This window comes from Plectropomus leopardus, chromosome 15 (genome assembly GCF_026936395.1).
Source record: "Plectropomus leopardus strain MGB_pleo_1.0 chromosome 15, ASM2693639v1, whole genome shotgun sequence".
In the NCBI taxonomy this organism is placed as follows: domain Eukaryota; kingdom Metazoa; phylum Chordata; class Actinopteri; order Perciformes; family Serranidae; genus Plectropomus; species Plectropomus leopardus.
This window is the reverse complement of record NC_142190.1, coordinates 15,502,492-15,528,707: the sequence shown is the minus strand read 5'-3', so window position 1 is coordinate 15,528,707 and position 26,216 is coordinate 15,502,492. Positions and strand designations below refer to the sequence as shown.

Genomic DNA, 26,216 nt, shown 5'->3' with positions numbered 1-26,216 from the left:
AGTGCCACGTGCCACTGATGGACTCGGTGGAATTTAGTTGCTGCCTACGTTTCAACCTCATCGTCAAATGAAACGGTAGGCCTACATGTCAAGGAGGAAAAGCCAAAAAACGTTTTTTCACTAGAAGAAACACCGGAGACAAAGTCATATTTTCAGATCTCCAGTCAACCTCAAAAGACACTTGCCACTGGGCCTAACAACTTTTCCAGGGGAAACCCTGCATACATAAATATGAGACCTTGACTTTTAACCACCAAAATCTGACAAGTTCATCCTTGAGTCAGAGTGGACATTTGTGCCAAATTTGAAGAAATTTACAAAGGAACTGACAAATCGCATTCATAAGAATGAAAACATAATGCCATTGGCCATGGCTGTCAATGTTGTCAAAGCATAAAAATAATGAAAGTTTCAAGTAAGCCTTATTTTAATACCCATGAGTCTAAAAGCCTTTTCTGCTGGCCACGAGAGGCTGTATCGCTTCGTAAACCTAACTGGACCAAATAGTTTTACGCTGACCAAGCAATCGTCATCGCTGCTATCCTCTGAGCTGTTTTGAAGTGATCTCAGAAAGACACGTTATTTAAAAATGTTAATGTATTATTGTACTTCTATATTCTTTGGCCCAGCAGCCCAATATTTCAATGACGGTTATCCGTTTCTTCCCACTGGCTACTGTGTAAAAGTCCTGTCCTAAATCTGTCTTCTGCAAAGTGAAAAGAAATGAAGACAGAAAGGGGGAAAAAAAGAGATCTGTATGTGACAGAGACAGGAGATATCATTAAATATGAAAACATGAAAGAAGCTCGACTCTTACTCAAGCTCCACTTAACATCTGACGCTTCCATCCTGCTGCACCTTTCTCACAGTCATCAGACTGCATTAACAATGGTCCTTTTCTATCTGCAAAACACCATCAAATCTACTCTCTGCACATTCCCTACACAGCAACACTCACATACTGCAGCTCGGAATATAATATGTGAGCATATTTCAAATTGGAAAGGACACAGAGGGGTAAAAAATAAGAGCATAAAGTGGCAGGAAAAAAGATATGGAGGAAAAAAAACCTGAATAATAAAAAGGACAGAGGAAGATTTGGGAGCTGTAAAGAGGGATGGAATAAACAAAAAAGTACAAGCACGAAAAGGTGATAATGGCCAAAATTGAGGAGGGGAGGGGGAATAGAGGGAAAAAAGGTGGCGAAGAGATTTTTTATACAGCTCTCTTATCTATAAAGCTCAGTGTCTTTGTGTAAATAAACACTTTAGCTGGCCAGCTCCTGTCTGCTTTATATTCACACACAATTGTCTGTTTGTGTAATAAAATATTCTGCCTTGACAAAAAAATGTGTACAGTATGGCTATGCGGCTGTTGTGTGTGGACTTACTGTACGTGCTAGAGGGGTTATTGGGGACATCCATTCATCCGAACAATCACTCTGCAGCAAAAACTCTCTGGCTCTGTCTTACTCAGTATGACACACACACACACACACACACACACACACACACACACACACACACACACACGCACACGCACACACATCCACCTCATTAGTGTGCGCTCAGTGTCCATGGCAAAAACTGTGGGCTGTTTTGCAGCACAGTTAGACACAGGTCAACGATTTGACTTTGCCTTTGACATTGGAAATCACTGAGGTTGCCACTAAAACACTCTTTCAGCTCAGTCACCACATAATCATGTATTATGCGATGAATAAAGCCACTGTTAATTTGCATTTGATGTATTTAACTGGCAATGTAAGAGCATTATGATCACAAGAAAACATTACAAAAAGGCATTATTTTGACAGATTATGTTGTATATGTGAATTCCTTTGATCCACACTTGTGCATATCTTCCGCACATAAGCAACATACAAAGTGAGATACCTGCTATGGGTAAGCAGTGTTAAATGTAATTCCAAAGGAAAAAGCTTAAACATTAAGGGAAAAGGCAGATTGTACTGACGGTGTAAGCAAAGCTCTGTGATCTTAAAGCTCTGTGCCACGCTTAGGATTTAGCACAAGTGAGCATGTGTCTCTTTGAGGTTATATATTCCCTCTGCTCCACAGGGCACGTCCATCTAACAGACTTCAACATCGCAGCTATTGTAAAAGAAGACCTAAAGGCAACGTCCATTGCTGGGACCAAGCCGTACATGGGTAAGAAAACACGTTTTTCCACCAATGCTTCACAGGAAAACTTCAACATTGGGGACATAAGCACAAGTACACTCTGATCTTTACTTCACAGAAATCATGAAACATAATTTATATTAACTCCACAGAGCGTGTTTATGTTTGCTAATCCAAACTCCCAAGGACATCGAAAGGGATGTTAGAGACTAACTTTGGTGAGCCGAGCTTTCACTGGAGGAAGCATAGAAGGCATTTTGACTCTTGCTGTGCCAACACTAAACACACTGGAGAGATTTGCTCCGTTTGTTCAGTGATTCAGGCTTTAATTCTTACATTAAACCCCATCCAGTGTATGTTTAAAAAAAACGAGAAGAAATTTCAAGGTCTAAGGAGGAAATGCTCTTGTACAATGCAGAAATTGAGCAAACAATAATTTCACCCAAAAGCGAGGTTAACAGAGTTTAACTTTAGTTAGCTGCCTCATGGCCGGTAACAACTTACAGCTAAAGATAAGTGGGCAGTTATTGACAAATAAACTGTTGACTTGTTATATGGCACATTAAGGTTGAAAACTTAAGCATAAATTCAGCTTAGGAAGATTTTTAAGCCACAAATTATTAGCTTTGATAAACATAATGTAATAAATACTCATAATTTTTTGTCCCCAAATTTAAAAAAAGCGACATGTGGTATATTCGTCTTTGAGTTTGATCCATGAGCCCAAAACCTGAGAGTAGCGTAAACACTTTAAAGAATGAAATATGCTAAGAAAACAGCATTTACCCTCTCAGCGCATCTCCAATAGTCCTCCTCATGACATTTAAGTACAGTAGTGATCAGGTCGATATGGACTCAGCTCCTGAGAGACCAGATAGGAGCTTAACAGGATTTCACGGGGACGTGAATGACGAGACAGCACAAGTTTGTGTGTGTCTGAGTGTGTTTGTGTGAATGTGCATGTTCGCCTATTTTTATCCGTACAAAGTATGTGCTCATGGTGGAGAATGATGTTGTAACCAAGTGTGATTTCAGATGAATACTGTGGTGCAATAGATACTTCATTGGTACACAGGGAAGAAGAAAACACGGTCTCTATCAAGGCTTCACCAGATAAACTTCACTTATTCTTCTTTAGTAAGAGAGCAGAGCAAACCTGCCATCAAGGCAGGGAGGAGTGTGTGTGTGTGTGTGAGTGTACAGTACATTTCTCATGGTCTGGATTTTACAAGTGTAACACAGATAAAGGAAAAATAAGTACTAAGGGATAGAAATGAATCATCACCATCTGAAACTAGGTTACAGCTACACAACCTTGATTATTCCCTTCCACGGGAGGTGTATAAACAAAACTAACCAATTTAACTGTTTTGATAGTTTGTCCCACCCAGAAAACCTGTTTAGTCAATTATTCATTACCAACACATTATGATGCTGTATTGGCTCCAAATTGGATCCCGATAATTAATACTTGCCTCTGGCAAAAGAATGATTTATGTTTTTCTATCCCAGATGTTTTGTGTTCTGTAACAGCCTGCTGTCAGTTTCTTGCAGTTCAGAAGTCACTGCAAATCTTTTGTATACTAACTGCTTCACAAGGCCTTTCAGACAAGCAACCTGTTACATAAATGTTACACAAATTTTCCATGTTGGTCTCATGTCTAAAAATATACAACTAAAACAAATGTTGCATTTTCTGTAACACTTTCAACATCTCATAGTCTCAACCAAGTGAAAAATGGTATATGTAAATTTTATAGGATTGATCATATACTTAATTTGATTTATTGGATTTGTTTAAGGATTACAAACAGCTGTCAATGCAGTTAATCATGGAAACAGCTTATATCATTATACAATTGTTTTGTAAATTCAGTAAAGAAATCCCCCATGTCTGCCCGAATCACATTACTATTGAGCAAGCATCCTTAGCAGGGACCAGGGTCTGGGTCTAATCTGTGGCCCTTCACTGCATGCCCCCTCACCCACCTTCATCTGTCCTACCCAATAAAGGTGAAAAAAGCCCCCCCAAAATAACTCATGCAAGAATGATGAGATTAGGGAGTCCAGAGAGTCCAGCCCTTATTTGCTAAATATTTGCCTGCCCCAAATACCTCCCATGGTAGAAATGATTTTGCCAAATCACTATGAGTGGACATATTTCTGCTGTTACTCAGCATAATTCTTCATATTTCCCAACGCTAAGCAGCCAAATTCTCTATATAATGAGTGATGTAAGGGCATGCATCGATGATTGCCACTCACTGAGGCTCAACCTGCAAAACAAGTTTTAAAATCCATCGCACATATATTACAGAATACTGTGCAAGCTCTGTCTGCATCAGTCCTGCCATGTCTAAAGTAAAGCCATTATGGAACATTTACATGACAAAAGCTTAGTTTCAAATTACAAAAATACATGACTTTAATGGATAGGTACTACTTCCGAAAAGGGCTATACTGTCGTTAAAATAAACTATCCCTGACAGCGATGTCCCTAAAAACATAAACACACCCCAAATAAGTCCACTTCCAACCTAAGAAAGACGCAAGTGTCATTATGCGCTCAATTTTTTTCTGTTTCAGCTCCTGAGCTGTTCCAAACCTTTGAAGGCTCCCACCCTGGTTACTCCTTCTCAGTCGACTGGTGGTCGCTGGGCATCACAGCCTACGAGCTACTAAGAGGACAGGTAACACGCACAGAGTACCATCACCATGACGATACCCTAACTCACTTCAGCGTGGCCTGCCACACTTTACAGCAGTGAATAATACATAGAGTATGACACCCAAACAAGAGTTGTTCAAGAGGAGGCCAGGTAGTAGGAAAGCAGATATACAGCATGTCCTCAGTCTTCACAAAACAAGAAGGGGGGAGGGAGGGTATAATTGAATTTTACATTTAAGCTGACCTTACTGAGGAAGACATTTAAATGTTTAGTCACGGTGCGAGACGAATCGCTGCAGGAGAATGAGAAAATAGAATTTGAGTTATTTCAAGAGCTGTATAATTGGAATTGATTTTAAAAAATATATTTATTTAATTTTATGCTGGTCCCATCTGGAGAAGTTTGTCATGGAAATAAACACAGGACAGAATGTTTTCACTCAATCTTCTCGTTATATCTGGCCGAGTCTTTGAGCTGAAAGCAGTCTGTTCATTGTGGACTCAAGTCAGACTACAGCTGCAGAATTTCTTCTCAAATTTCAGAGTGACAGTTACACAAACTTCAGTAACCTCTGATTTCACTGACAAGGACCGAGAACACCTGAAACTGATCTGGAGCTGTCATGAAGCGTTCCTGAAATCGTTTCCTCTATTTACACATCTCAGCATTCTGCCTTTCATCCTTCTCCATGAAAATTTTGACAGTTATTTTACCTGATAACTTTCGCTTAAGCTTTCTAAAATGCACTATGTTCGCTTTTTGACCTCGGTGACACATTACTCCCACTGGAGTATCTTTAGTGCTCAAGCTTTATTTTACTTTAAAACCTTCATTAAACCCTTGAAAAATACATTTCGTACTCTGTCTGACCTCAAATGTTACCTGCACCATTTACCTTGAGTCTTCTCTCTTTCCTGAAGTATACTTTTAACCTTTACTCATTCAGGAGAGAATTGCTGAGCACACACCTACACACCCAGAAATTACTCAGAGTGACACAGACGTTAGTCCTTTTTGAAAGTTTCTCTATAATCTGCATCATCTACAGCACGAAACCATCTCCTAAACTTTCTTTCACCCTCTCTCTGCACACTGCCGTCACCTTCTCCAAGAAAATTCATTTTCACTTCATTCCTCCGTCTTCCTTCTCCACCTTTCTCTGACTGACACATTTTAGCACCGTCTATAAAGCATGAATCACTCTCAGGGCGTTAAAAAGTAGCCCGTCGGACGCGCAGAATTATTTGACTGTTGAAAATAGAGAGCTGCCTCACTATTACCCACCTCCAGACACCTTTCGATCCCTTCTCAGCCTTTGCCTCATTTTATCTCTCTCTTACACATCTTACTTTATTCATGCTCACGCTTTGACCGTTTAACTCATTTCTCACTAACCATGTTTCCCTGCTTGGCCTGATTACTAGTTGCAGGTGCAGATCAAAGCAGCATCTATCCAGAGCTACAAATCAATCACTCTCACTTAGTTTCTCCACTTCCACCTCCAGCCTCTGTTTCGTTTTTCTAATTTAGGAACACAAAGAACTTGTGGTAAATTTCCAAAAGAATGCAAAATGTATTATAATACACAAGCCAATCTTTCCCGTCTGATGTTTGAATATCTGTATCTAAAATACATTACTGGTGATCTGACACCTTATGTATGCCTCGTAAGGGGAACATCTGCAGCATTTGAGTAGAATTGATACCGTGCATCTAAAAGAGCCTGTAATAAAAGTGAAGAATGGCAAGCCATCCACCTGGGTTGCATGTCGCTCCAGTTTCTCTTTCATCTCAATTGTTTCTCTTCCCTCAGAAGCATCTGACAAGGCTGATATTGCATTAACAGTATGTCAAAAAAGAAAATATTTCCCATTTATGCATTTTCTATAGGGCTGCACCTAACGTTTATTTTTTTAATCTATCGATTATTTTTTTCCGATTAATCGCTTAATCTATCAATTTTTATATTTCTATATTTATCTAACTATTATTTCTTTATTACTTGATTAATATAACAAAGAATTTGCAGAAAATTATCTTCAATCATGACAGAATATACACTGCATGCCATCATTCCCCAACAAAAAATAGCCCTGTCTTAACTGGTAATCTGTTTTACAGTCTGATATAAAGTGTCTTCAAAATAAAATTAATGCAAGAGCTTGTTCCACTCAAGTAAAAGGAATGTAGTGCAATCTATATTTAGCTATCCAACAGCAAAATAAATAAAACAACTCATACATATGTAATCAGAACAATGTCACTTTCTAATTTCTAATTCTAATATGATTTGTATGATAAGTACAAATGTTACGTATTTGTGGTTGGTAGAGATGTACAATATCAACATTTTCAGCTAGCAAGTGGGCTCTTCCAGCTATGCATTGTCCGTGTCATTCTCCAACTCAACTGAAAAGTCTCTCTTTCCCAGACGAAGATCACAGGTTGGAGAAGACTGTTGTGGAGAACTGTCAACAAGCTTTCCCGTGGTTCTGACCCACAGAAAGCCCTCTCACACTGAAAAGCAGAGCGTTTAAGATGTGTTTTGAAAATACTCCCTTATTCTCTGCTTCCTCTATCATTTGCTCTCATCAGTGCAGGAAATGGGTTCACAGAGGGTGAGGAGGAGAGTGTAGAGAGGGCCAACTTCGGAACAAACTTTGAGACACATACTTTATCAAAGAAACTCCTCCAGGCAGTAAGTGCATGGCTATGAATACAAGTTGTCTTAAACATATTGTTTCCTCTCCTTTCCTCTTTTCAGAGACCGTATGTGATGAGATCCAGTACACCAGCTAACGAGATCCTTCAGACCTTCCACAAGGTTCATCCCAGCTACCCAGCAGCCTGGTCTCTGGAGATGAAGTCTCTACTCAGAAAGGTAAATGAGCTGTACGTGCATAATGTACAGTGTAGTTTCTGTTGGGGCAAAGACCGAGAGGAAATGCATCTCACATCTTCTCATAACGCTACCCCTTCATCACCACTCAATTTCAAACCAAACCAAAAGGTGGCTGCGGAGTAGGGCTGCAACTAACGATTTTTTTCATGATTGAATAATCTGCTGATTATTTTCTTGATAAATCAATCAATGATTTGGTCTGTAAAATGTCAGAAAATAGTGGAAAATATTTATCCTAGCTATCCTATAAAACTGAGAAAAGTAGAAAATCTCCAGATTTGAGTGGCTGAAAAAAGCCTTTTTGGTCATTTTTGCATAGATGATTACTTTAACAATTAACAGATGATCAAAATAGTTGGCAATTGAGGCACCCAGCAGCTCAGTTGGTAGAGCAGGCGCTCAAGGTACAGAGGGTATGCTCTTGCCGCAGGAGCCATGTCTTTGATTCCAACCTCGGCCCTTTGCTGCATGTCGTCCTGTCTCTCACTCCCTTTCACCCTTAAGTTGTCCTAGCTAACTGAGGCAAAAAGCCCAAAAAATAATCTTTAAAAAAAAATAAAAAACTTGACAATTACATACATGAGGCAGTACCCAGAAATTACCGCTTCATGTAGTCTCTCTTTATCATTTACTAATCTGTGAAAACATCTGCTTTTTAGTTCCACTGTAAATTTTTCCCCATATGAAGCGACTGTTTTGCCACTCACTGCATAACGAACCTGGCATCTGTAGTTTACAGTGATTCACAATCTGAAGTAATTATCCCGTGTAAATTTGTACTCCAAACCTCTCTCAAATGTGGGTGGGTCAAAGTGTCACAGATGTTTCTCTAAATTAGGTCTGCCACACCTCCAGGATGAACTTTGGTCATTTATTTAAACTTGTACGTGTCAGCTTCTCACACGGATTATGCCTGGTGGCAAACTCCAACAACACTCTAATGTAAAAATGACCAGTAAAAAATTGCATGTACATGTTGTCCGAAATGACTGGTGTGATCTTGTTGTAAGAACTTAACAGGCAAATGAGGCACAGATCTAATGTTGGTGTGTCGAATTTTCCTGGGTGCCCCCCTTGCTATTTTGTAGGAGATAGTTTGGATTTTGCTCCTCAGTCTGAATACTTTATTTCCTGTGGGAAGACAATTATCCATACCTGACACCAGCACTTCAGTCGCGCAAACAAGGTGCATCTCCAGAATTTTAATTAGAGGTCAATTTCATTGCTGCAGCCATACTTTGTATACTAGCGGTTTACTTGGAGATGCAAAACTTGCAGCCAGCAGTGCTGCTTTAGAATTATTATAAGTGTAATCAGTATTCAAAAACAGAAATTGCTGTTGAAGAATGGTGACTCGCATTGTTAGAAGTTGCATGCGTAAAGAAATCTAAGGTACAAAGTCAACACGAGCTCACAAACACAATTGGCACTGATAAAATAAAACTAAAAAATATCACTCCTTAATGAGAATAATTTAGATGTGCATGTTTATCAATTTAATGTAATTGTTGTATTCTAAAATCTTAACAGGCTATTTATAATGAACTGTCACAGGTTTGCTCTTCTAAACTAAGCCACTTGCAAAGCTTACAGATCCACTGTTGCTGTGGCGTTTGGGTTTTGTCTTGGCAGAGATCCACTGCAGTCAAACTGTTGCATTGCTTCGTGCTCAGACTCCTCGTACCTCATTGGCATTCCAGTCGCATGTGTAAATGTGTGTGTGTGTGTGTGTGTGTGTGTATGTGTGTGTTTGCGTGTGTGTGTGTGAGAGAGAGAGAGAGAGAGAGAGAAAGATGTAAAGTAAGTGAAAATGTAAGAGAACTCCACGCTCAATATATTTGTCCTTCATCCTTCACACTTCACTCCCCCTTGAATCTTCCTCATCACCATCTGCTTCCTATATGTACCTCATTTTCTTTTCCTCTCTTTCCATCTTCTCCTGTCCTTCCCTCTTTCACCCCCAACCCCTTTTGTCCCTGTATCCTCATTCCCAGACACATCCTTTAGGGCGAACATGTGCTTGTGTCTCTGTGGGACTCAGCCTCCAACTTTTCAGCCATGTCTCCCCATGGACGATTGTTCTTACTTAAATCCTTTTGTCTCTCCTTAGTTGCTGTGCATAGATGTCCAGAAGCGCATTTCCTGTCTAGCAGAGCTTCAGGATCTGGATTACATGTCAGATGTCAACTGGGACGCTGTGCTCAGCAAACAGCTTCCTCCAGGCTTTATTCCCAATGTGAGTATCAGAAATAAACTGAGTGTTGCCTCAGTATGCTACTCAACAAAATGCTCACATCTGAGGGGTTTTTCTGACATTGGCAAAAATACAACACTGTCCCATACTTTTAAAATAAAATGACAGTCAGCTGCAAAAATGCCATCTATGGAAGGATTGTGTCTTGTTCCTTCATTTAATCTGGTCCAACAGCATCTGTACTGATGCTTACAGCTCCGAAGTTCATCTCCCATTTCTTCTTTTTAGTTTAAAAGCTTAATTATTCATATGGGCCTTGTGGTTAATGAGACTCCATATTTAAATAAAGACAATTTTCAAGCCAAGACCTGAAAATGAGAGCAGTAAATAACAGGTTAAGTATGACGGCTCAATTTTGCTCCTTTTTTCACATTTCAGAGCGAAAACACCATCCTGAAACCCCCTCCCTTCCTTCTACTGTTCTCTCATACCTAGTCCCACACCAGTATTCCTCCCGAAGGGGACAAAGATGCAAGATAAAAAAAACATGTAGCCAGAACTAACCACTCTTCATCTAATCCTTTCTAGTCGAGCTGTAGACACCACCCCCTGCTGGGCTGAGCTGGATCTCCCACTGAGCACATACACACACAGATGCAGAATAAGACAAAGCAGCACTCGTGTATACATGCCTCAGAGAAAGCCTCTGCATGTCTACGTGCAGCTCCACAGGTGGTCTCTGGATCATTATGACGGGTTTGGTGAAGATAATACTTGCATGTAATAATATCACTAGGCAGGAAGTCAGGCTGCTTGGCTGGCAAACTCATGTGCTGTGCTCTCTCTGTAGTGTCAGTTGTTTACAGTAGCTGCACTGATTTACTGTGCCCACTTTCACAGCTGGTAACTGTACAGCAGAGAAGACCACATATAAGAGTCTACAACAGTCAAAGGCATATCTGACTCTCATATAACTGCCATTAGAAAAAAAGTATTAATACTAGGTGGAGTACTTTAATCAAACTGTATCTATAACTCCTTTGAAAATACTGTAACCGATGGCGCTAATGCGTTTTTCCGCTCTAATGGGCACAGATATGATAGAATCATTCAGCTTCACTAAAAGGGCTGCAGCTAATGATTGTACTTATAATCTGCTAATTATTTCTGACTAATCGACTCATTTCAAGTCTATAACAACTCAGAAAACAGTAAAGGGTCATCAAATTTCCTTAAGTCCAAGGCAACTTGGACTTAAATTGTCTTGTTTTGTGTGTCCAATAATCCAAACCCCCAATATTTTCAGTTTTTAATCACATGGGTCAAAGAAAAGCAGCAAATTTTCACTATATTTTTTCTGCTTAAAAGATAACTGTCTTTGTTGGTCTGTTGCACCAATGGAATGATCAAGCAATACAAATATGACCCTGTACTGTTTTAGCAAAGCAACAAAGTGACAATAACCGTCACTTACTGCCAGGGTTGAATGCATGTAGAATAATGACTGCTGCAAGTGAATAATGACTGAATGGTATTATCTAATTCTAAGTCTATTGTAACTGCAGAGAGGCGGGTATCCCCAGCGGTCAGGCTGGCACAGCAGAGAAAAAACACAGAGGATCAATGGGGAATCGACAGTGTCTCTCTATCTAATTATAGGCCTGTCCTCTGCCTTTACTCCCTTATAGACTATTAATGTCTGACCAGAAAGGGGGAACTAAGCCCTTATGTTTTGGTTCCTAACTTACCAGCAGTCAGTCTGTTTTGACTTAACTGGCTTGCTAATGATTGAGACTTGAACTTTTGTAGAGAATAAAAGCCTGCAGTGCAACCTATAGTATACCTATAGTGTAATTATTTGTTAAAACAAGCTTGTTGAGAGATGTTGCATCTTTGTAATTTGCAAGTTTTGCATATTGCAGTTTATTTTTTGTTGACCACTGCGTACATGAACAAAATTATCTTGATATCTTTTTTTTTTAACAAATGGCACTCAGTAACATAACGTTAGTTCTTCATGGTCCTTCTGCAAATTGAAAAAAACCTTGTCAGATTGTTTCAGACAAAGTGTATCTGGGGAATCAAGTGTCTGCTTGCCGGCATTGAATAGCGTTGACTGTAGTTGGTTCAGGAAATCAGTTTTTGGTCTTGGGGGAATGTATCAAGTACTTCCAAGTCGAAGAAAAGTCATAAGTCATTGGCGTTTAAGTCCAAGTCAAGTTGCAAGTCTTTTAAAAGTTTGCCAGATCAAGTCTAAATTAATCGAATTTGTGAATTGATTCTAACTCAAGTCTAAATTGTTTGGTGCACACCTCTGGTCCACACTGACACATACAAATAATCTCATATATTATTAACAATGGATGACAATGAAAGTGTTGCCAAAATCAAAACTGTGCAATTCAACCAAAAATCTGGCGGTTTCATCCCTCTCCTCAACAGACCATTGGTTTGATGTCCTGACAAGTGTCATTTACGTTTTCAAATTCTTTATGTGTCACACTTTGTTGTGTGCCATGGTGTTTTGCCCTGTTGGATGGCTCATTTGAGGGTTATTAATTGTTGTGCTATCAAGTAAAAACCATTGGTAAGAAGGGCATGCAGTTAATAGGGGTCCCCTCTTCATACACTATGTGCAGCTTATCCCGACTGTAGCGCTTCTTAATAGTGTTATTGCCTGCTGAAGAGTTGTAGCTATTGTCTCAGATATATGATGGTATATGAAAAATTCATAGCCTTAAATTACTACAGGTATACTGTACGGATCCGTTTACCACCCAGCACTTATTTAAATATCATAATAGTTGTTAATAGTTGTGTTTTGTTTTAAATATGTGCTCACATCTTTCTGTTTCCTTACAGAGGCGGAGACTAAACTGTGACCCCACATTTGAGCTGGAGGAAATGATCCTGGAGTCCAAACCGCTTCACAAGAAGAAGAAAAGGCTTGCAAGAAAAACTAAGGACCAGGGATCTGATGGCTCCCCACAGGTAAGGCTTTCAGCTACAAACATTAAACACAGTAATTACACATCACACAAGCACACAATGAAAAGACTTTGTTCCAAAATGAGACACCTACCACTGGGAAGGAGTGGCAAAGAAATACTGTTCAAGAGACGGTGGAAAGCTTGACATAGATTTGATTTTACACAATATCAATAATTCAGATACTATGCACTATGTTCCTCAAAAACGTTTTAAATATAAATTTCAAGTCATTTAGGTTTATCTTGTCCTTAGTGGGTCACACGTGCCTCTTAAAAGTGTCTCTCCCTCTCAGTGCTCATCATTATTCATTAAAGAAAGCTGACCGCTGGTTCCATTTGGCCCTGTTACAGGTAATAAGTTGCTCCTTAGTTTGTCTTTTAAATGTGTCTAGAGTGCTATTAAGAACACTGAGGACACATTTTAGAGCTCTGTCCTCCCTCACCTTCATTGGAATAAATGGGCCGTCTGCTTGACATGCGTATGGGGAAGACAAAGAATGCAATCACCTAGCTTTAGTCTTTAAAGTCGTTCACTCCGTCCACATAAATCAGCTGTTGTCCTCTGGGTGTTTATACAAAACAGAGGAAATCACTGAAAGGTTAATTTGATCAGCCAGTCAAGTGAGACGTGCAGTGAACCCACGCATACCCACACCTTATACTATCATAAACAGGGTGATAGTGAAAGCAGTTAAGCTGCTGTTTTTGCTCTTCTGCAGCAGAGGGATCTGATCAGCACCGACATCTTTGTTTCAAGGATAACTGCAGCTCAAAAGACCTCAAGTCATTTGTGTTTCTTTTCTTCTTAGGTCCACTTAGGACCTACGGTGCAGAAAATCTCAGAGCAAACCCTAAAAGCGTTTTGTCTGACAAGAAAGGTCAGGTTGACATGTTATTATGCAGGGGCTTTTTCAGGGGTTATATACCAAACCGGTATTCTAAAAGGAAATACTGTAGGGATGAGTTTACTTGTTAGAATGGAAACAGACAACTCTTGAATATCTCTGGTTTGGTTGAAATTAATAATCACATGACACTTCATTATTATAAGTTTAAAAAAAAAACTTTTCAGGTTGCACTTTAAAATTTACTTTCAATAACTGCGTTTTTCATATACACGTGGGTCTTTGGTCTGCTTATCACAGAACTTTTTCCATTTCTGTAATATGGATTGTGATAATAAAATCTATGTCTTGATAGAAAATATTGTTTGTCACAACAGACCATTGCCACAACACTCCATAGAGGTTATTAATGTGTAAATGATACAGCAAATGGTAGAATTCCAGAAACCATTTTTCTACAGTTAAACATTTTGTTGCCGCAAGAGAGATTTCAGTAATGTACCCTAAAACAGATCAGGTCTGTTTATCAGAAGAATTGTATTTACAGCACAGGAGTCAATCGATTTGTAGAACAGGGAAGTGCCACACTGAAGTCTAGGCTTCTGTCCAATTTTAGATTTTTCAATTGAGATAGTAAAAGCGCAAAGAGATTTGGCAGCAACAACAGACAAACAGGACATGGTTTCATTTGTGTGCTTCTACGAGTAATGGTTCAGTAGCATGTGTTGGGTCTGGACACTATCCAACATTTCGCTGCACCATTAAACATGCCTCTGCACACATACACATCCTATGCATACAGCCTAACCTATTGCACACACACATACAACCTTTGTCATTGGACCCTCTCTTACTGTTCGGTGCATTAAAGCAGTTTATGGTTCTCTTTTTCTAATGGAAGGGAAGCAATTTGTGTGGTCTAGACTCCAGAGCAAATACCTTGCCAGCCTGCAATAAGAAGTCAGCACTGGTCCAAAGAGTGCCATGTTTTATGAAAGCTGACAGCTGCTTGTGGAGACCTGCCTGTGTGTATATATCAGTGATATCTCACTGTGCAGTCAGGCAACATTAGTCATCCCTTGGCCCATTCAGACAAAGAAAAAGTCTCCCATTCTAATGAAATAATCATAGTAGCCTTTCAGGGAAACATTTGCTATGTTATGGACACAGATGGAGTGTAAATGGTCAGACTTCAGGAACCTTGCATTTTCTAGTTAAATCACCTCACTCATTCTGATATCGCAGGAAATATTTGATTGATGCAGCTCGACTGAAACCTGTATTAATCATATTCAGCGTTATTTGCTTGATAGAACAAAGACGACCACTCCAAAATTATGTTAAATAATTACTCCACTTAACATATACTGTAGGAGGTTTTCTGCATATTACTGAAGTTAATACGCAGTAAATAGTAATAGTGGTTATGGCATGCTTAATTGTCTTGAAGAGAAAAACAGTATAGAAGCAGGAGTGCAGAAAGAAGTCCTGTCTAGCCCCTGCTGTAACATTAGCCAACAGAGTCTGGGGCATTTGTCCTCACCTGTTAAACTACTTGCCATAAACCTCAGTGTCACCTTTGAAGGTGTTTTTGATAAATACGATTGTTTAGAAAATGGAGCTCTCGGTAAAGAACTACTTTCAAAATTGAAGTCTATTTTTCCTGGCCAACCCTGAGAGAACCTTTCACACCCACCTTTAAATCTCCCCGTCTCTTTTTAAGATACTCTGTTCTGTAATTGGCCTTGGGTCTATTTCCTGTTGTCTATAGCTTGTTGGGTAAGCGGTGGCCAAAGTCATCCTTGTTACCGTAACTTTTAAAACTTAATTAACAAAGAAAATACATTTGTGGTTTCTTTTGTTGCCTGTATAGCCATCTGGCCAATCATTTTTTGAAACACTGAGTTTAAAGTGTTTCCCTATTTGGAGGGTCCTAACACTTCCTCCTACTGCTCTATCTCAACAAGAATCAGGACAACCTTCTCCTAGATGTGAACACGCAAATTGGAGGGGTAAGGCAAAGGGAAGGGGCAAAGGGTACAAAGTGACTGAACCTAACATTAGTTCCTGGTTTGTTGCTACATTGGCTTCAATGTCTTTCTGTTTGTTTCTCTAAACTTGGCCTTTTTTGTCTCACTATTTTGAAAAGAAAAGAAAAATCCTTTCATAATGATTTGTTTAGCAAGCCTATTATTCATTTTAAGAAGTCATACTTTGCAGCATATGCTGTTCTGTCCATCTATCAGGGAGAATACTCCCTTACTGTCTATAAATATCAGTTTGTGTTTGTGCAATGCTTTTCCATATCCATTTACAAGGGGCCCGTGGGGCCACTTGTGATGGATGCATGTAAAGGAAAGCGAGTGCTTGATGTGCATGTATATGTGTGTGTGTGTGTGTGTGTGTGTTTGTGTGTGAAAGAGGGAGATAGTCTGTGCAGCATTTCTGAGGCATAGCAGATCAATATTGAATGAAGTAAACTAGTTGCCCTAATGCCCGTCTCGGCCAGCTTCTAACTCATTACCCTGAGGTTGCTCTCCTCCTCTCCACTTCAAACTCGTTTCTCCTTCCTTGTCCTTTTAGTCTTTCCCTAATGCTGTTTACATGTCGATCTCACTCCTCCCATACATTACAGGAACCATTCCTCATCCATTTTTCTAGCTCCTCGTTTGTCTCTCTGCCTCTGCCTGCCTGTCACCGCCACGCTCATAATGTAGCATAGAATTAGCTCAATTAAATCACTGATAATAAACAGCAGAAAATTGGACTTGTGCTGTGAGAACTAAATAAATTGTTGGAATCCCATCACACACACATTCACACACGTCTTCCCTAATCAGATGTGTCAGTTTATTATTTAATGCATGAATGAAACACTGAAACCAGTCTTATAAAATGTTTCTGGATAATATACAGCACGTTACATTCAAAATGACACCACAACAGAGGTACAAAGTGCAGAAGGGTTATTGTGCATACTGTAAGTGTGCATGTCTTTGTGTGTCTGCATGGAAAGTACAGTATAGCCATCTTAATGACCGTACTGTAATAACTTCAACTCCAGAGAGTGGATTTGTGTGCTTTTTAGGCACTTTTTCCAATTAATATAGTGGGTTGGGCACAAATAATATAACATGGTGTTAAGAATTTCAGACCATTGTAGAACAGTTATGACAACAATAATGAAGCCAAAAATATTGCAGTGACCAAATCACCAGAATAAATGTTGTGTTTCTGCAAACCAACTTCAGCTAAAATTGCTTAGACTAGAGTCCTAGTGTTAGACTGGTTTGTTGCCATGTTGTTTCGAGCGTGTGGCAGAATGTGGCTTCATTGTTGTAAAGGTTGTTATCATTACTGTGTTTCCAGGGTGGCACCACAGTGGCAGCCACTGTATTCAACATAAGCGCGGTAATGTGGAGTGGTAATGTTCAGGGGCATTATCAGGAGGTTCCAACAACCAGTCATATGTGTCGCAAGGGATACTGTGAGGCGGTTACTCTGGTGTTTCAGAATAACCGATTTATGGGTAAAAGGATGATATCAGGTGTTTGAGTTGCTCTGCTCTGTATCTGCTGGTTATGTTTAAGCAACTTTTAGCAATGAAATTTATCAGATCAACTTAAAAGATCATGTTATGTTAATGTTATGTTCACATCTCTTTTTTGCATCCCTCAAGTCAGCAAAAATATCAGTTAGTAAAAGGTGCAGTAAAATGATGTGACAATGAATGTTAAAGAAAGAAGAATGACTGTCTCAGCACCATGGAGAGAGACACAGAGAAACTGCTTTTGGTTACATGAAAAGGAAAGGGACAGTAATAGTTTTTCTCTCATACCATCCTTTGGCAAAATACAGTAATAAAAGAGATGCTTATAGTAAGCCTCTTTGTTTTATTGCACCTGCGAGTGACATTAAGAAGTCTACAAAGGATGAGATAAAAAAAAAGTTATGAGTTGTACATTGGCTCTTGTTTTTCCATCCTTGAAAAGAAGAAAAAAAACATAAAAAAAACAAAAATTTTGTAGCTTTAATAAAAATGGGCTTTAGCATTCTTCCCAACACTTTCCAATTATTCTCTTCAGTAAAAACTGAAATTTGATGAAAATGTATGCACGTTTGCTGCTACGCAAACAGAAGCTGCATACTGGCAAATCCCTTGCCAGTAATTAACATTAGAGTCAGATAAATCACTGGGCCAATGGAAGAGACAGAGAGCTGCAAGTGTATCTTGTGATACAGCTCCATGTGTGCCTCTAATTAAAAGTTTAGAGTCAGAGCTCGTCTCCAGTTTACTTCTGAATGCAGGAATATCATTGGAAGCACTCAAACATTGCAGCCTAAAAAGTAGAACTACTGTGTCTGTTACTTTGCAGACACTTTTTTTTACTTTTTGTGTCTTTAACTTAGAAATCACAAAATCTTTAAATTATTACTTAATGTATTATAGATTGTTTAAAAAACATATAATTCCTTTTTGAACCACAATACATATTAGCAGCCACATTACAGACAAAAGCTGTCCCCAGCCTCACACAGAAATATAGTGAGCCCAGATAAGGACATTGAGAAATGTACTAGTCCAGCAGAGCACTCCCTGTAGGTTTGTCTCATTAAATGGAAAGTTTAATTCAGCAGTTAAAGCAATTAGCTTTTGAACCGCTTTTTTTATGAGCAACAAATAAAGAGAGAGAGAGGGGGAGAGACAGAGAGAGGAAAAAAAGTGGTGAATGTTACATTTCTACAGTTAATGTTACTCTCTTTCTCTTCAAGGCCGCTACTTCCAGCAAGCTTGCTTTTAGTCCTTCCTTACGTCCTTCTTTCTGTCTTTTCTCATTTCCATTCTCCTTTCTTTCCTTTCTATATGAAAAAGCAACCAAGGAAATTTGGATAGAACAAAATACCTTATTTACTTCCTACCTTCTATTTCCTTTCTTCCAACTGCGATAGCTGTCAATAACATAGTATTTTAATTTTTTTTATTTTCAATCAAGATTAAAAAGAGCGACAACTTGAAGCATGCTTTGTAAATCAACTGGTATAATGGAAAAGGTTAAACAAAAGGTGTTGTTTTTATTGTCAGACTCTGTCGTGCCTTTAGATCTAAGAATATGTCATTATGACCGCATCATAGAGACGCTGCATCATGTCCCATCTGTCATATCTCTTGTGTGTCACATCCATCACTGATGTTTGACAAATTGTGTACGGTATTCCTCCTCTGTCTCTGTCTGTCTCTTTGTCCTTTCAGTGGTCTGCATCACCCACACACAAGATACACCCTGTTCTCTCAGTCTGGATATTTGGTGGTTATGTAGTGAGGTTCATTCTGTGTCCATGTAAATTTGCCATGTTCCTCTGTACTTCTGTGAAAGGGTCCCTTAACCAGAACCCCACAGGAAAGATACTGACTTCAAATACACACGCAGCTCCCTCTCCTCTCTCACTATTTTCCTGCCCTAATTTAGTTGATGGCTTTTGGTCTGCCAGTGGCTGCTCCCCCACTGTGACAGCACCTGTACACAGCCTCTCTGCTGGGCTGTGTGACTGACTGCTCTGGGCAGGGAGTCAGCCATTTGTCTGGTGAAAAGGCTTCCAGGAACTTGGAGTTTTGATGGCCTATCTAGCCAGAGGAGGGGTGCGTGACAAAGCAGCATGTAGAGCTAGTCTAGACTGTTTTGGCGTGACTTTCCAAATGTTGCAGATATAAGATGTCTGCCGAATATAATAAAATTAGATGGCACTTGGCGTGTGGTGCTCAAAGCACCGAAAAAATACTGACTCTTTCCAGAAATAATTATCTGGTTACTCAAGATCATCAACACGCCTCATGGTGAGCAATTTCGCGTAAGGACTATTTTCTTAATACCAAATTACATCTGCCAACAGTATCATCGCGCAGAAACTAGCCTATACTTAGCTATAGTACCACTGAGATAACTAATGTTACAGCTTAACCAAAGAGGACGCCTTTAATGTTTAAATCACATGCTGTCAGGTGCAGAAGCCTTTCGTCACTAAGATGCATACTTTTTTCTGTGCAGTGTTACAGTCGGCCGGTGTAGTTTGGTGGTAGAAAGTTCCCACATAAAACAACAACAAGGTCTGTGGATTATCTTTAGTATCCAGGCCATGATTTCTGGAAAATGTTTTTTTTTTTTTTTTTAAATGGGCGCTTTGGGCACCACAAGCTGAGTGTCATCTTGGGTTATTTTATTTCAGGATATTTTCGCGACATTTTGGAGTTCCAAAGTTTGCATTATTTGGTTTAATATGGGAATTCGCATTTCACTTAGGTTGAGGTAAAAACAAAGAGGTGATATTGATAGGTCTTAGAAAATTGTCATTTCCACAGCCAAATAAACAAACCCTTCTGCATTTGATCATTTTTTTCTCCTTTGTATTTTTGTGACTCTGCTAGTCTCATAAACTCATAAACACACTTACACACTTACACACACACACACACACACACACACACACACACACACACACACACACACACAGTGCAGTGTCAAAATGATGATGTATCTCTCTGATCCATCTCCTCACTGCCTCCACGGGAGAGTGAGAAAGCACCTGTCCACTTGTCTTGGCACTACAGTAGTTTGAGGACAGCTTGGCATGACAGAGTCGGATGTTCTCACATGATTAAGTGGGCCAAATATGTATGAGTGCAGGTGGAGACATCAGAGCACAAGTGTCCTCTAAAGTTAGGTCAATTTCCTCATCTGACATCTTATTAAAGAAGAAGAAACTGATATGAGGAAAGCAGCGTGTACAGTCTACTGCCTGTTGAATATTTCCACCATACTGTGCATGAGCAAGCAGGTACTTATGTCTCTAACCAGTGACACCAAAAAAGAATTGATGTAAATTACATGTAATCAATTCAGACTCTGTAGCTGGGACTAATACTGACTAATGATTGCCTCAGATTTTAATATCGCTTTTTTAGAATGAAGATCACCGAGTTGCTGATGTTCTGTGTTTGTCTCTCCTCTAGAACGGTCAGTTGCAGCAGAGACTGGATAATGTCCAGAGAGATTTCATTGTCTTCAACAGAGAAAAGTAAGAAACCTCCATTAACTACCCAACACATTCTCTACAAACAATACTCTACAGATCATTGTGAAATAATTGGAATTGCAGTGTTAACTTTATGGAAAAAGCACAACTTTGATTGTCGTGACACTATGAATAGTTGAGAGGAATTACTTCTTTTTCAAATGAAAGAATATATATATTAAAAAATATATATTTAATGAATACTCAGTTTGGTATGATTAAAAAATGTTCTGTAGTTTTAAGACTGTATCCAGGCCCATATTTAAAGTAAAAATAAAAGTCTGGCTGGTGAAAGCATGTAGGATGGTGTGAGAGGACAGTGATGTAGTTATTTGTGGCAGAGGAAGTAGCCCTTATGTGGGTGTGTGACTAAGGCAGTAACACAGCAACTGGTAGAGAGAGTTTCCCATGCTGAAAATCAAATGTTTCTGGAAGTAAATCCAAAATGGACTAAATTAAAGACAAGTAAAGGAAAAACAAGATAATCGGCACACACATCACTCGCTTTGTTTCCTTTGTCGTGCAGGGAATCAATTCCCAGTAAGATCCTCTTCCAAAGAAAAGGTAAATTCCCACACCCACTTACATGATAGTCTGCAGCTGTGGATTGTTGATATGTCTTGAGAAAGGTCATTGTGACCAAAACACAGACCCTTTTAAAATAGATACATGCAGAGGTGATGAGTGTGTGTGGGAATCAACTTTTTTTCTTTGGAAGTCAATGACCAATTTGACTCACCACTGATTTGCATGAGTAAATGTCCAAACAGCAACACAAAAGACATACCAAATAGATACTGAAGCCTGTGAAAGATTAAGACTTTAAGAGCAATATATGAGATGGATCCTCTTCTTGTAAGAGGCAAAAATGGCTATCCAGTCACGCGTTGCCTCAGCTGAAGGATGGTAGGCTACTTAACAATAGGATGAGGATAAATGAAAGAGGTAATTCACTACTGGAAATATTGCCTTTTGACAAAACTTGGCTGTCTATGCAGTAGAATACAAATATACTTTAGAAATTGGCGTTACATCACCAGAGAAAACAGAGAAAAAACAGTGTTTTTGCTCAAGAGGTAGAATGCCTGCAACTACCAGATTGTACTGTGCCACACCAGACCAATGTCACAGGTGGGTGGCGTCATGTAAACTTGTACATGTGAAACGATGGCAGCCAGCCATAAGGAAACAATCTCATATTACTTGTTTAAGGGTAAGCAAAAATGTGTTTTTTAAAACATTTGAGGCGAGAAATAGGAAACAGTACAGCACCCACTTCCTGTTCACAAACTATCACTACTATCAAACCATCATTATTACAACTAAGCACGGCACTTAAAATATATTTCTAAAAACATAAGAGGCAAGACATAAGCAGTGCAGAAACATAATTTTAATTTAAATTTAATTAGCATTGCCTAGTTTTACCATCTGATCAGATCTCGGTCCGAGTTTGAGAGAGAGAGAAAGGGGCGTGTCTGACCTCTTGATCTGCCTCTGTACTTTTTGTGTTCGCTGTTGCAGCATGAATGGTGGTCAATGCAAAAATGCATGCAGCCTGTAGTTTGAGCAACAGGAGAGCCAGCAAAACCTCAATTCATTTACACATACAACTCACACTGTTTTGATACAAAGCTGGTTTAAAATCATCAAAGTATCCCTTTAATGATCATATTGTTTGGGGATTTAGAAATCTAAAAGTACTAAGCATTACTGACTTCAGGAGACAGAATGAAAAGTGAAGTTAGAAATCTTGACTTGAAATGTTACTCCTTAATTTTAATAAGAAAATTTGAGTAAGAAAAGGTATGGGGTTAAACACTCAGGTCAAGCTGGTTGTAAAAATACACAGAGGAAAGAAAGACAGACTGCCTATTTAAGTAGTAAGTAAGACCAACTAAAAATCAAAAGGGCCAAATTAAAAGAAAATGAGCAACTTATTGAATCATTAGAGTAAAGCAGTATTTGTTTTAAGAATGAATAAGTTGACTTCAGAGAGAGAGAGAGTGTAGTCTTTTACAGGGACTTTCAAATCAAACATACGTTATTATAAAGTATGCCATAACAACACATGCTGGCCCAACGGCAAAAAAAATTGACAAAATGTCAGTAAAAACAGCAACTTTGGCCACCACAAGTCTATGGTAAAAATAAAATAATGAAATGCCAATAAGGTGTTCTGATGATGTTCAACTCTCAACAGGTCAAAGAAAGCAGTGGTGGACTCAGACTCCGCTGAGTTGTCCATAAGCGAGAAGAACAAGGCACTAGAGGATGGACAGAACAACAATGTTGAGCCGGCTGCCTACTTATCAGGATAGGTCTCATGACCCAAGATTCCTTGGTAGTCCCTTATCACTTGCACCTGCCCACAGCTTGTAGATCAGCAATTTACACCCTATTGTTCTATCAGCACAGGCACTCAGATCCGGTCTTCAATGTTCCTGCACCACCACGTCGTCTATACAAACACAAACGTGGTTTGCACCTGTGCTTCACTGTTCACCCACAAAAACCACATCAAGAGCTCGAGGACTGCAGGAGTGAAATGGACTCCCAGAGCAGCAGTCATGCCAGCCAGACCCAGGCTTCTTGCTTTCCTGTCACTAAGAAGAATGACTCTCAGCAAACTGTCACTCATATCATGCTCCCGTACATCACCCTGGTGCTCTGAGGTCTGCTCAACCTTTACTCTGGGCAGTGAGCTGAAGTAAGGAGGAAGTCACTCCCCTGCCAAAAAAGGAGACAATGCCACACCTGCTCAACCATTACAGGAAATAAAGTCTGTATGTACTGCTGCTGTCTTGGGCGGGACACTCTGATTTTTAATCTCAGCAATGCATTTTCTGGTTATTACAGTTATTTAAATAACAATGGCTCTCCAGTGCTACATGGAAATGTACTTAACAAGAATTGGCACATGGGGCTCGGTTGGTAGTCCCGACATAAAAACATCTGGGTGGATGGCGTTGTCCCATGTGCTCCAAGCATGAGTACAACAAATGAAAATGGAGGGGTTAATAAGGTAAAATGGGGCCTTTGTTTTTTAAGACAGCAACCACAGATTCCTCTAAGACAGAAAATAAAGAGATGAACTGTAGGCTTGAGCGTGAATGGCTCACTTTATCATAACAGCAGATACATGGTTGTAGTGGTCATTGTGCTTAGCTTTGCTAGTTAAGCTAACAAAGATTGCAACATTTGAAATATGTCCCAGCTTCATCAGCTGCAGATATAGTCTTAACATTATTATTGAGTCAGTACAGACACTTGAAATGCAGCTAAAAAACAGTGGTTTTAGGATTAACCTTGGATGTCCATTCTTGGAAGTTTAAGTTGCTTAGTTAAGGCCACCAGGTGTGGATAAAAGCTTTGGGCACAATAAGTAAGTTGACCTGCTGATGAAAGTTTTTTTTTGTCAAACTGGTTTTAAACACTGACATTTTGGACTAACCTTTGCCTCAATCTGCAACTGACCAGCAGGGTCTTCAAATAAAGGTTTATAGCTATAAAAATATAGAAAAGGTAGATGGTAGATGTTATATGTTCTGCACTGGAACTTGCTTTGCACATGCTTCTTCATCAACTGTAGCATTTATGCACAGAGAGACAAAAAAAATCTAAAGCTGTGAGTGACTACTTATTCCCTTAGGGATGGTTTTATAGACAAGGATTAAGCTGAGTCCTATATAAGATTTATTTTGTCACTTACTGTCTGCAATGAAATTTGTTTATTTCAGATAATTTTTCACGTCTTTCCTCTTTTGTGTGAAATACAACCAATTACACGTGCCACCAGATAAGTCTGTAAATCTGCATTTGCAATTAATTTCTCCCACAGAAGAACAGATTCTGCAATGACATTATTGTGCAGATGGTATTTAACAGTAATTTAGTAACCAGTAACACACTGGGGGGAAAAAAAATATTGATTTTCACATGCAACATTCATTACCAACAAGTTGGGATGATATGTAAAATGTATATAAAAACAGAATTCAGTGATTTGCAAATGGTTGTTAACATACAGTGAGGGAAGAGACCATAGATTAGACCATAAATTTGCATTAACTCAATAAAACTACACTGATAGAGACACATTGGTAAACATCACCCTGTTCCAAGTTTTTTGGAACATATTGCATCAAATTCAGAATGAGTGCATGTTTACGAAAAAAGTTTGCTGACCCCCCCCCACGCCTTGCTGCCATGGTTACCACCACAAATAGATTCTAATTCTAAATCTTTTTAAACAGTCTGTTGAAAAAGATTTGCAGATCATTGCTTTCTGTTTTCATGTACATTTTACACCGTGTCTCTCAACTTTTTCAGAAAGAACTGACAGAATCAAACAAACATTAGGCAATCCTCCCTTTTCATACAATTTAAGAGTGATGTAAGACTTGGCTAAAACCACATCTGCCCCTGAAGTTTGCAGAAGGATGCCTTATACCAGAGATATGGCACACAGTTGGTTCCCTTAAATTTTACAATTCGGAAGCAAGTAAGTAGAGCAAGTAAATGTGCTTTCTACTGTCCAGTAATTACTGACCTTGATCTTATCTATCTGTAATACAACTTTATCCTTTCAAGTCTATGACACGTGTAATTATGTTTAGAACATATTTCACTCCCTTACTGTTGGCACTTTTCTATTGAAAATTGGTACAATGTTTTGACTTAACTTTGTGTTATTGTCGTTGTTGTCTTTGTTGTCATTGATGTAATTTTACAGATTCAGTTTCCTGTATAAGTTGTAAGATATAGTGGGATAGTTAAACAAGTGGAGTGATCCTGGGTATACCCAGGGTAAATAATATTTGTGTATGATTATCCGACTTTATTGATAAATAATAGAAGTGCCAGATGGGGCAGATTCAACCTTTCCAAAAAGTGAACTTTTAAAATAGTAATTGACGAATAGTATTTAACCCAGGTAATAACATTTTTCAAAACAATTTGCCTACGTAAAAATATTTATATTTAGTCTAGGAACAGAATTGTTCCAAACCTGTGAAATTCATCCCTATTAAGGTTTTGTTGTCCTTCAGTTTTCAATGTGTGTTTATTGTATTCATATGTGATGGATTTGCAAACTATTAAGGTGTGCCTTAAATAATGACTTTCTTTTTCTGAACCAATCTGACTATGCCTAGTGCTTTATTTCACTTAATGTCTTTTTAAATAACCATGTTTTTCTGAATAATGATTAAAATGGGATGAATAATGGCACCAGTAGTAAAAACCTTATATCAAGAATATTGAAAGGATGTGAAAAGGGAAAAGGGTGTTATCCCCCCTTAAAGGTCTTTAGTCTTAATAAAACAATATAATCTGGACCACATGAGTGGGTTGCTCTCCACTATCCTCGATAATGCTGCCCCCCAATGTTAACTGACGAGTAGTG

At 39.0% G+C, this 26,216-nt stretch overlaps 1 protein-coding gene across 1 annotated transcript in view; it reads left to right on the top strand.

The window, feature by feature from the left end:
* Positions 1 to 25,946, top strand: part of stk32a (serine/threonine kinase 32A) — a 77,757-nt gene extending 51,811 nt beyond the window's left edge. Inside the window, exons 7-13 of the mRNA XM_088088648.1 lie at positions 2,079 to 2,168; positions 4,728 to 4,831; positions 7,575 to 7,691; positions 9,823 to 9,948; positions 12,769 to 12,897; positions 20,748 to 20,812; positions 23,013 to 25,946. Coding sequence (XP_087944774.1) covers positions 2,079 to 2,168; positions 4,728 to 4,831; positions 7,575 to 7,691; positions 9,823 to 9,948; positions 12,769 to 12,897; positions 20,748 to 20,812; positions 23,013 to 23,130 — 749 coding nt within the window. The 3' untranslated portion in view covers positions 23,131 to 25,946. The remainder of the gene's footprint in view (positions 1 to 2,078; positions 2,169 to 4,727; positions 4,832 to 7,574; positions 7,692 to 9,822; positions 9,949 to 12,768; positions 12,898 to 20,747; positions 20,813 to 23,012) is intronic.
* Positions 25,947 to 26,216: the final 270 nt, after the last annotated feature.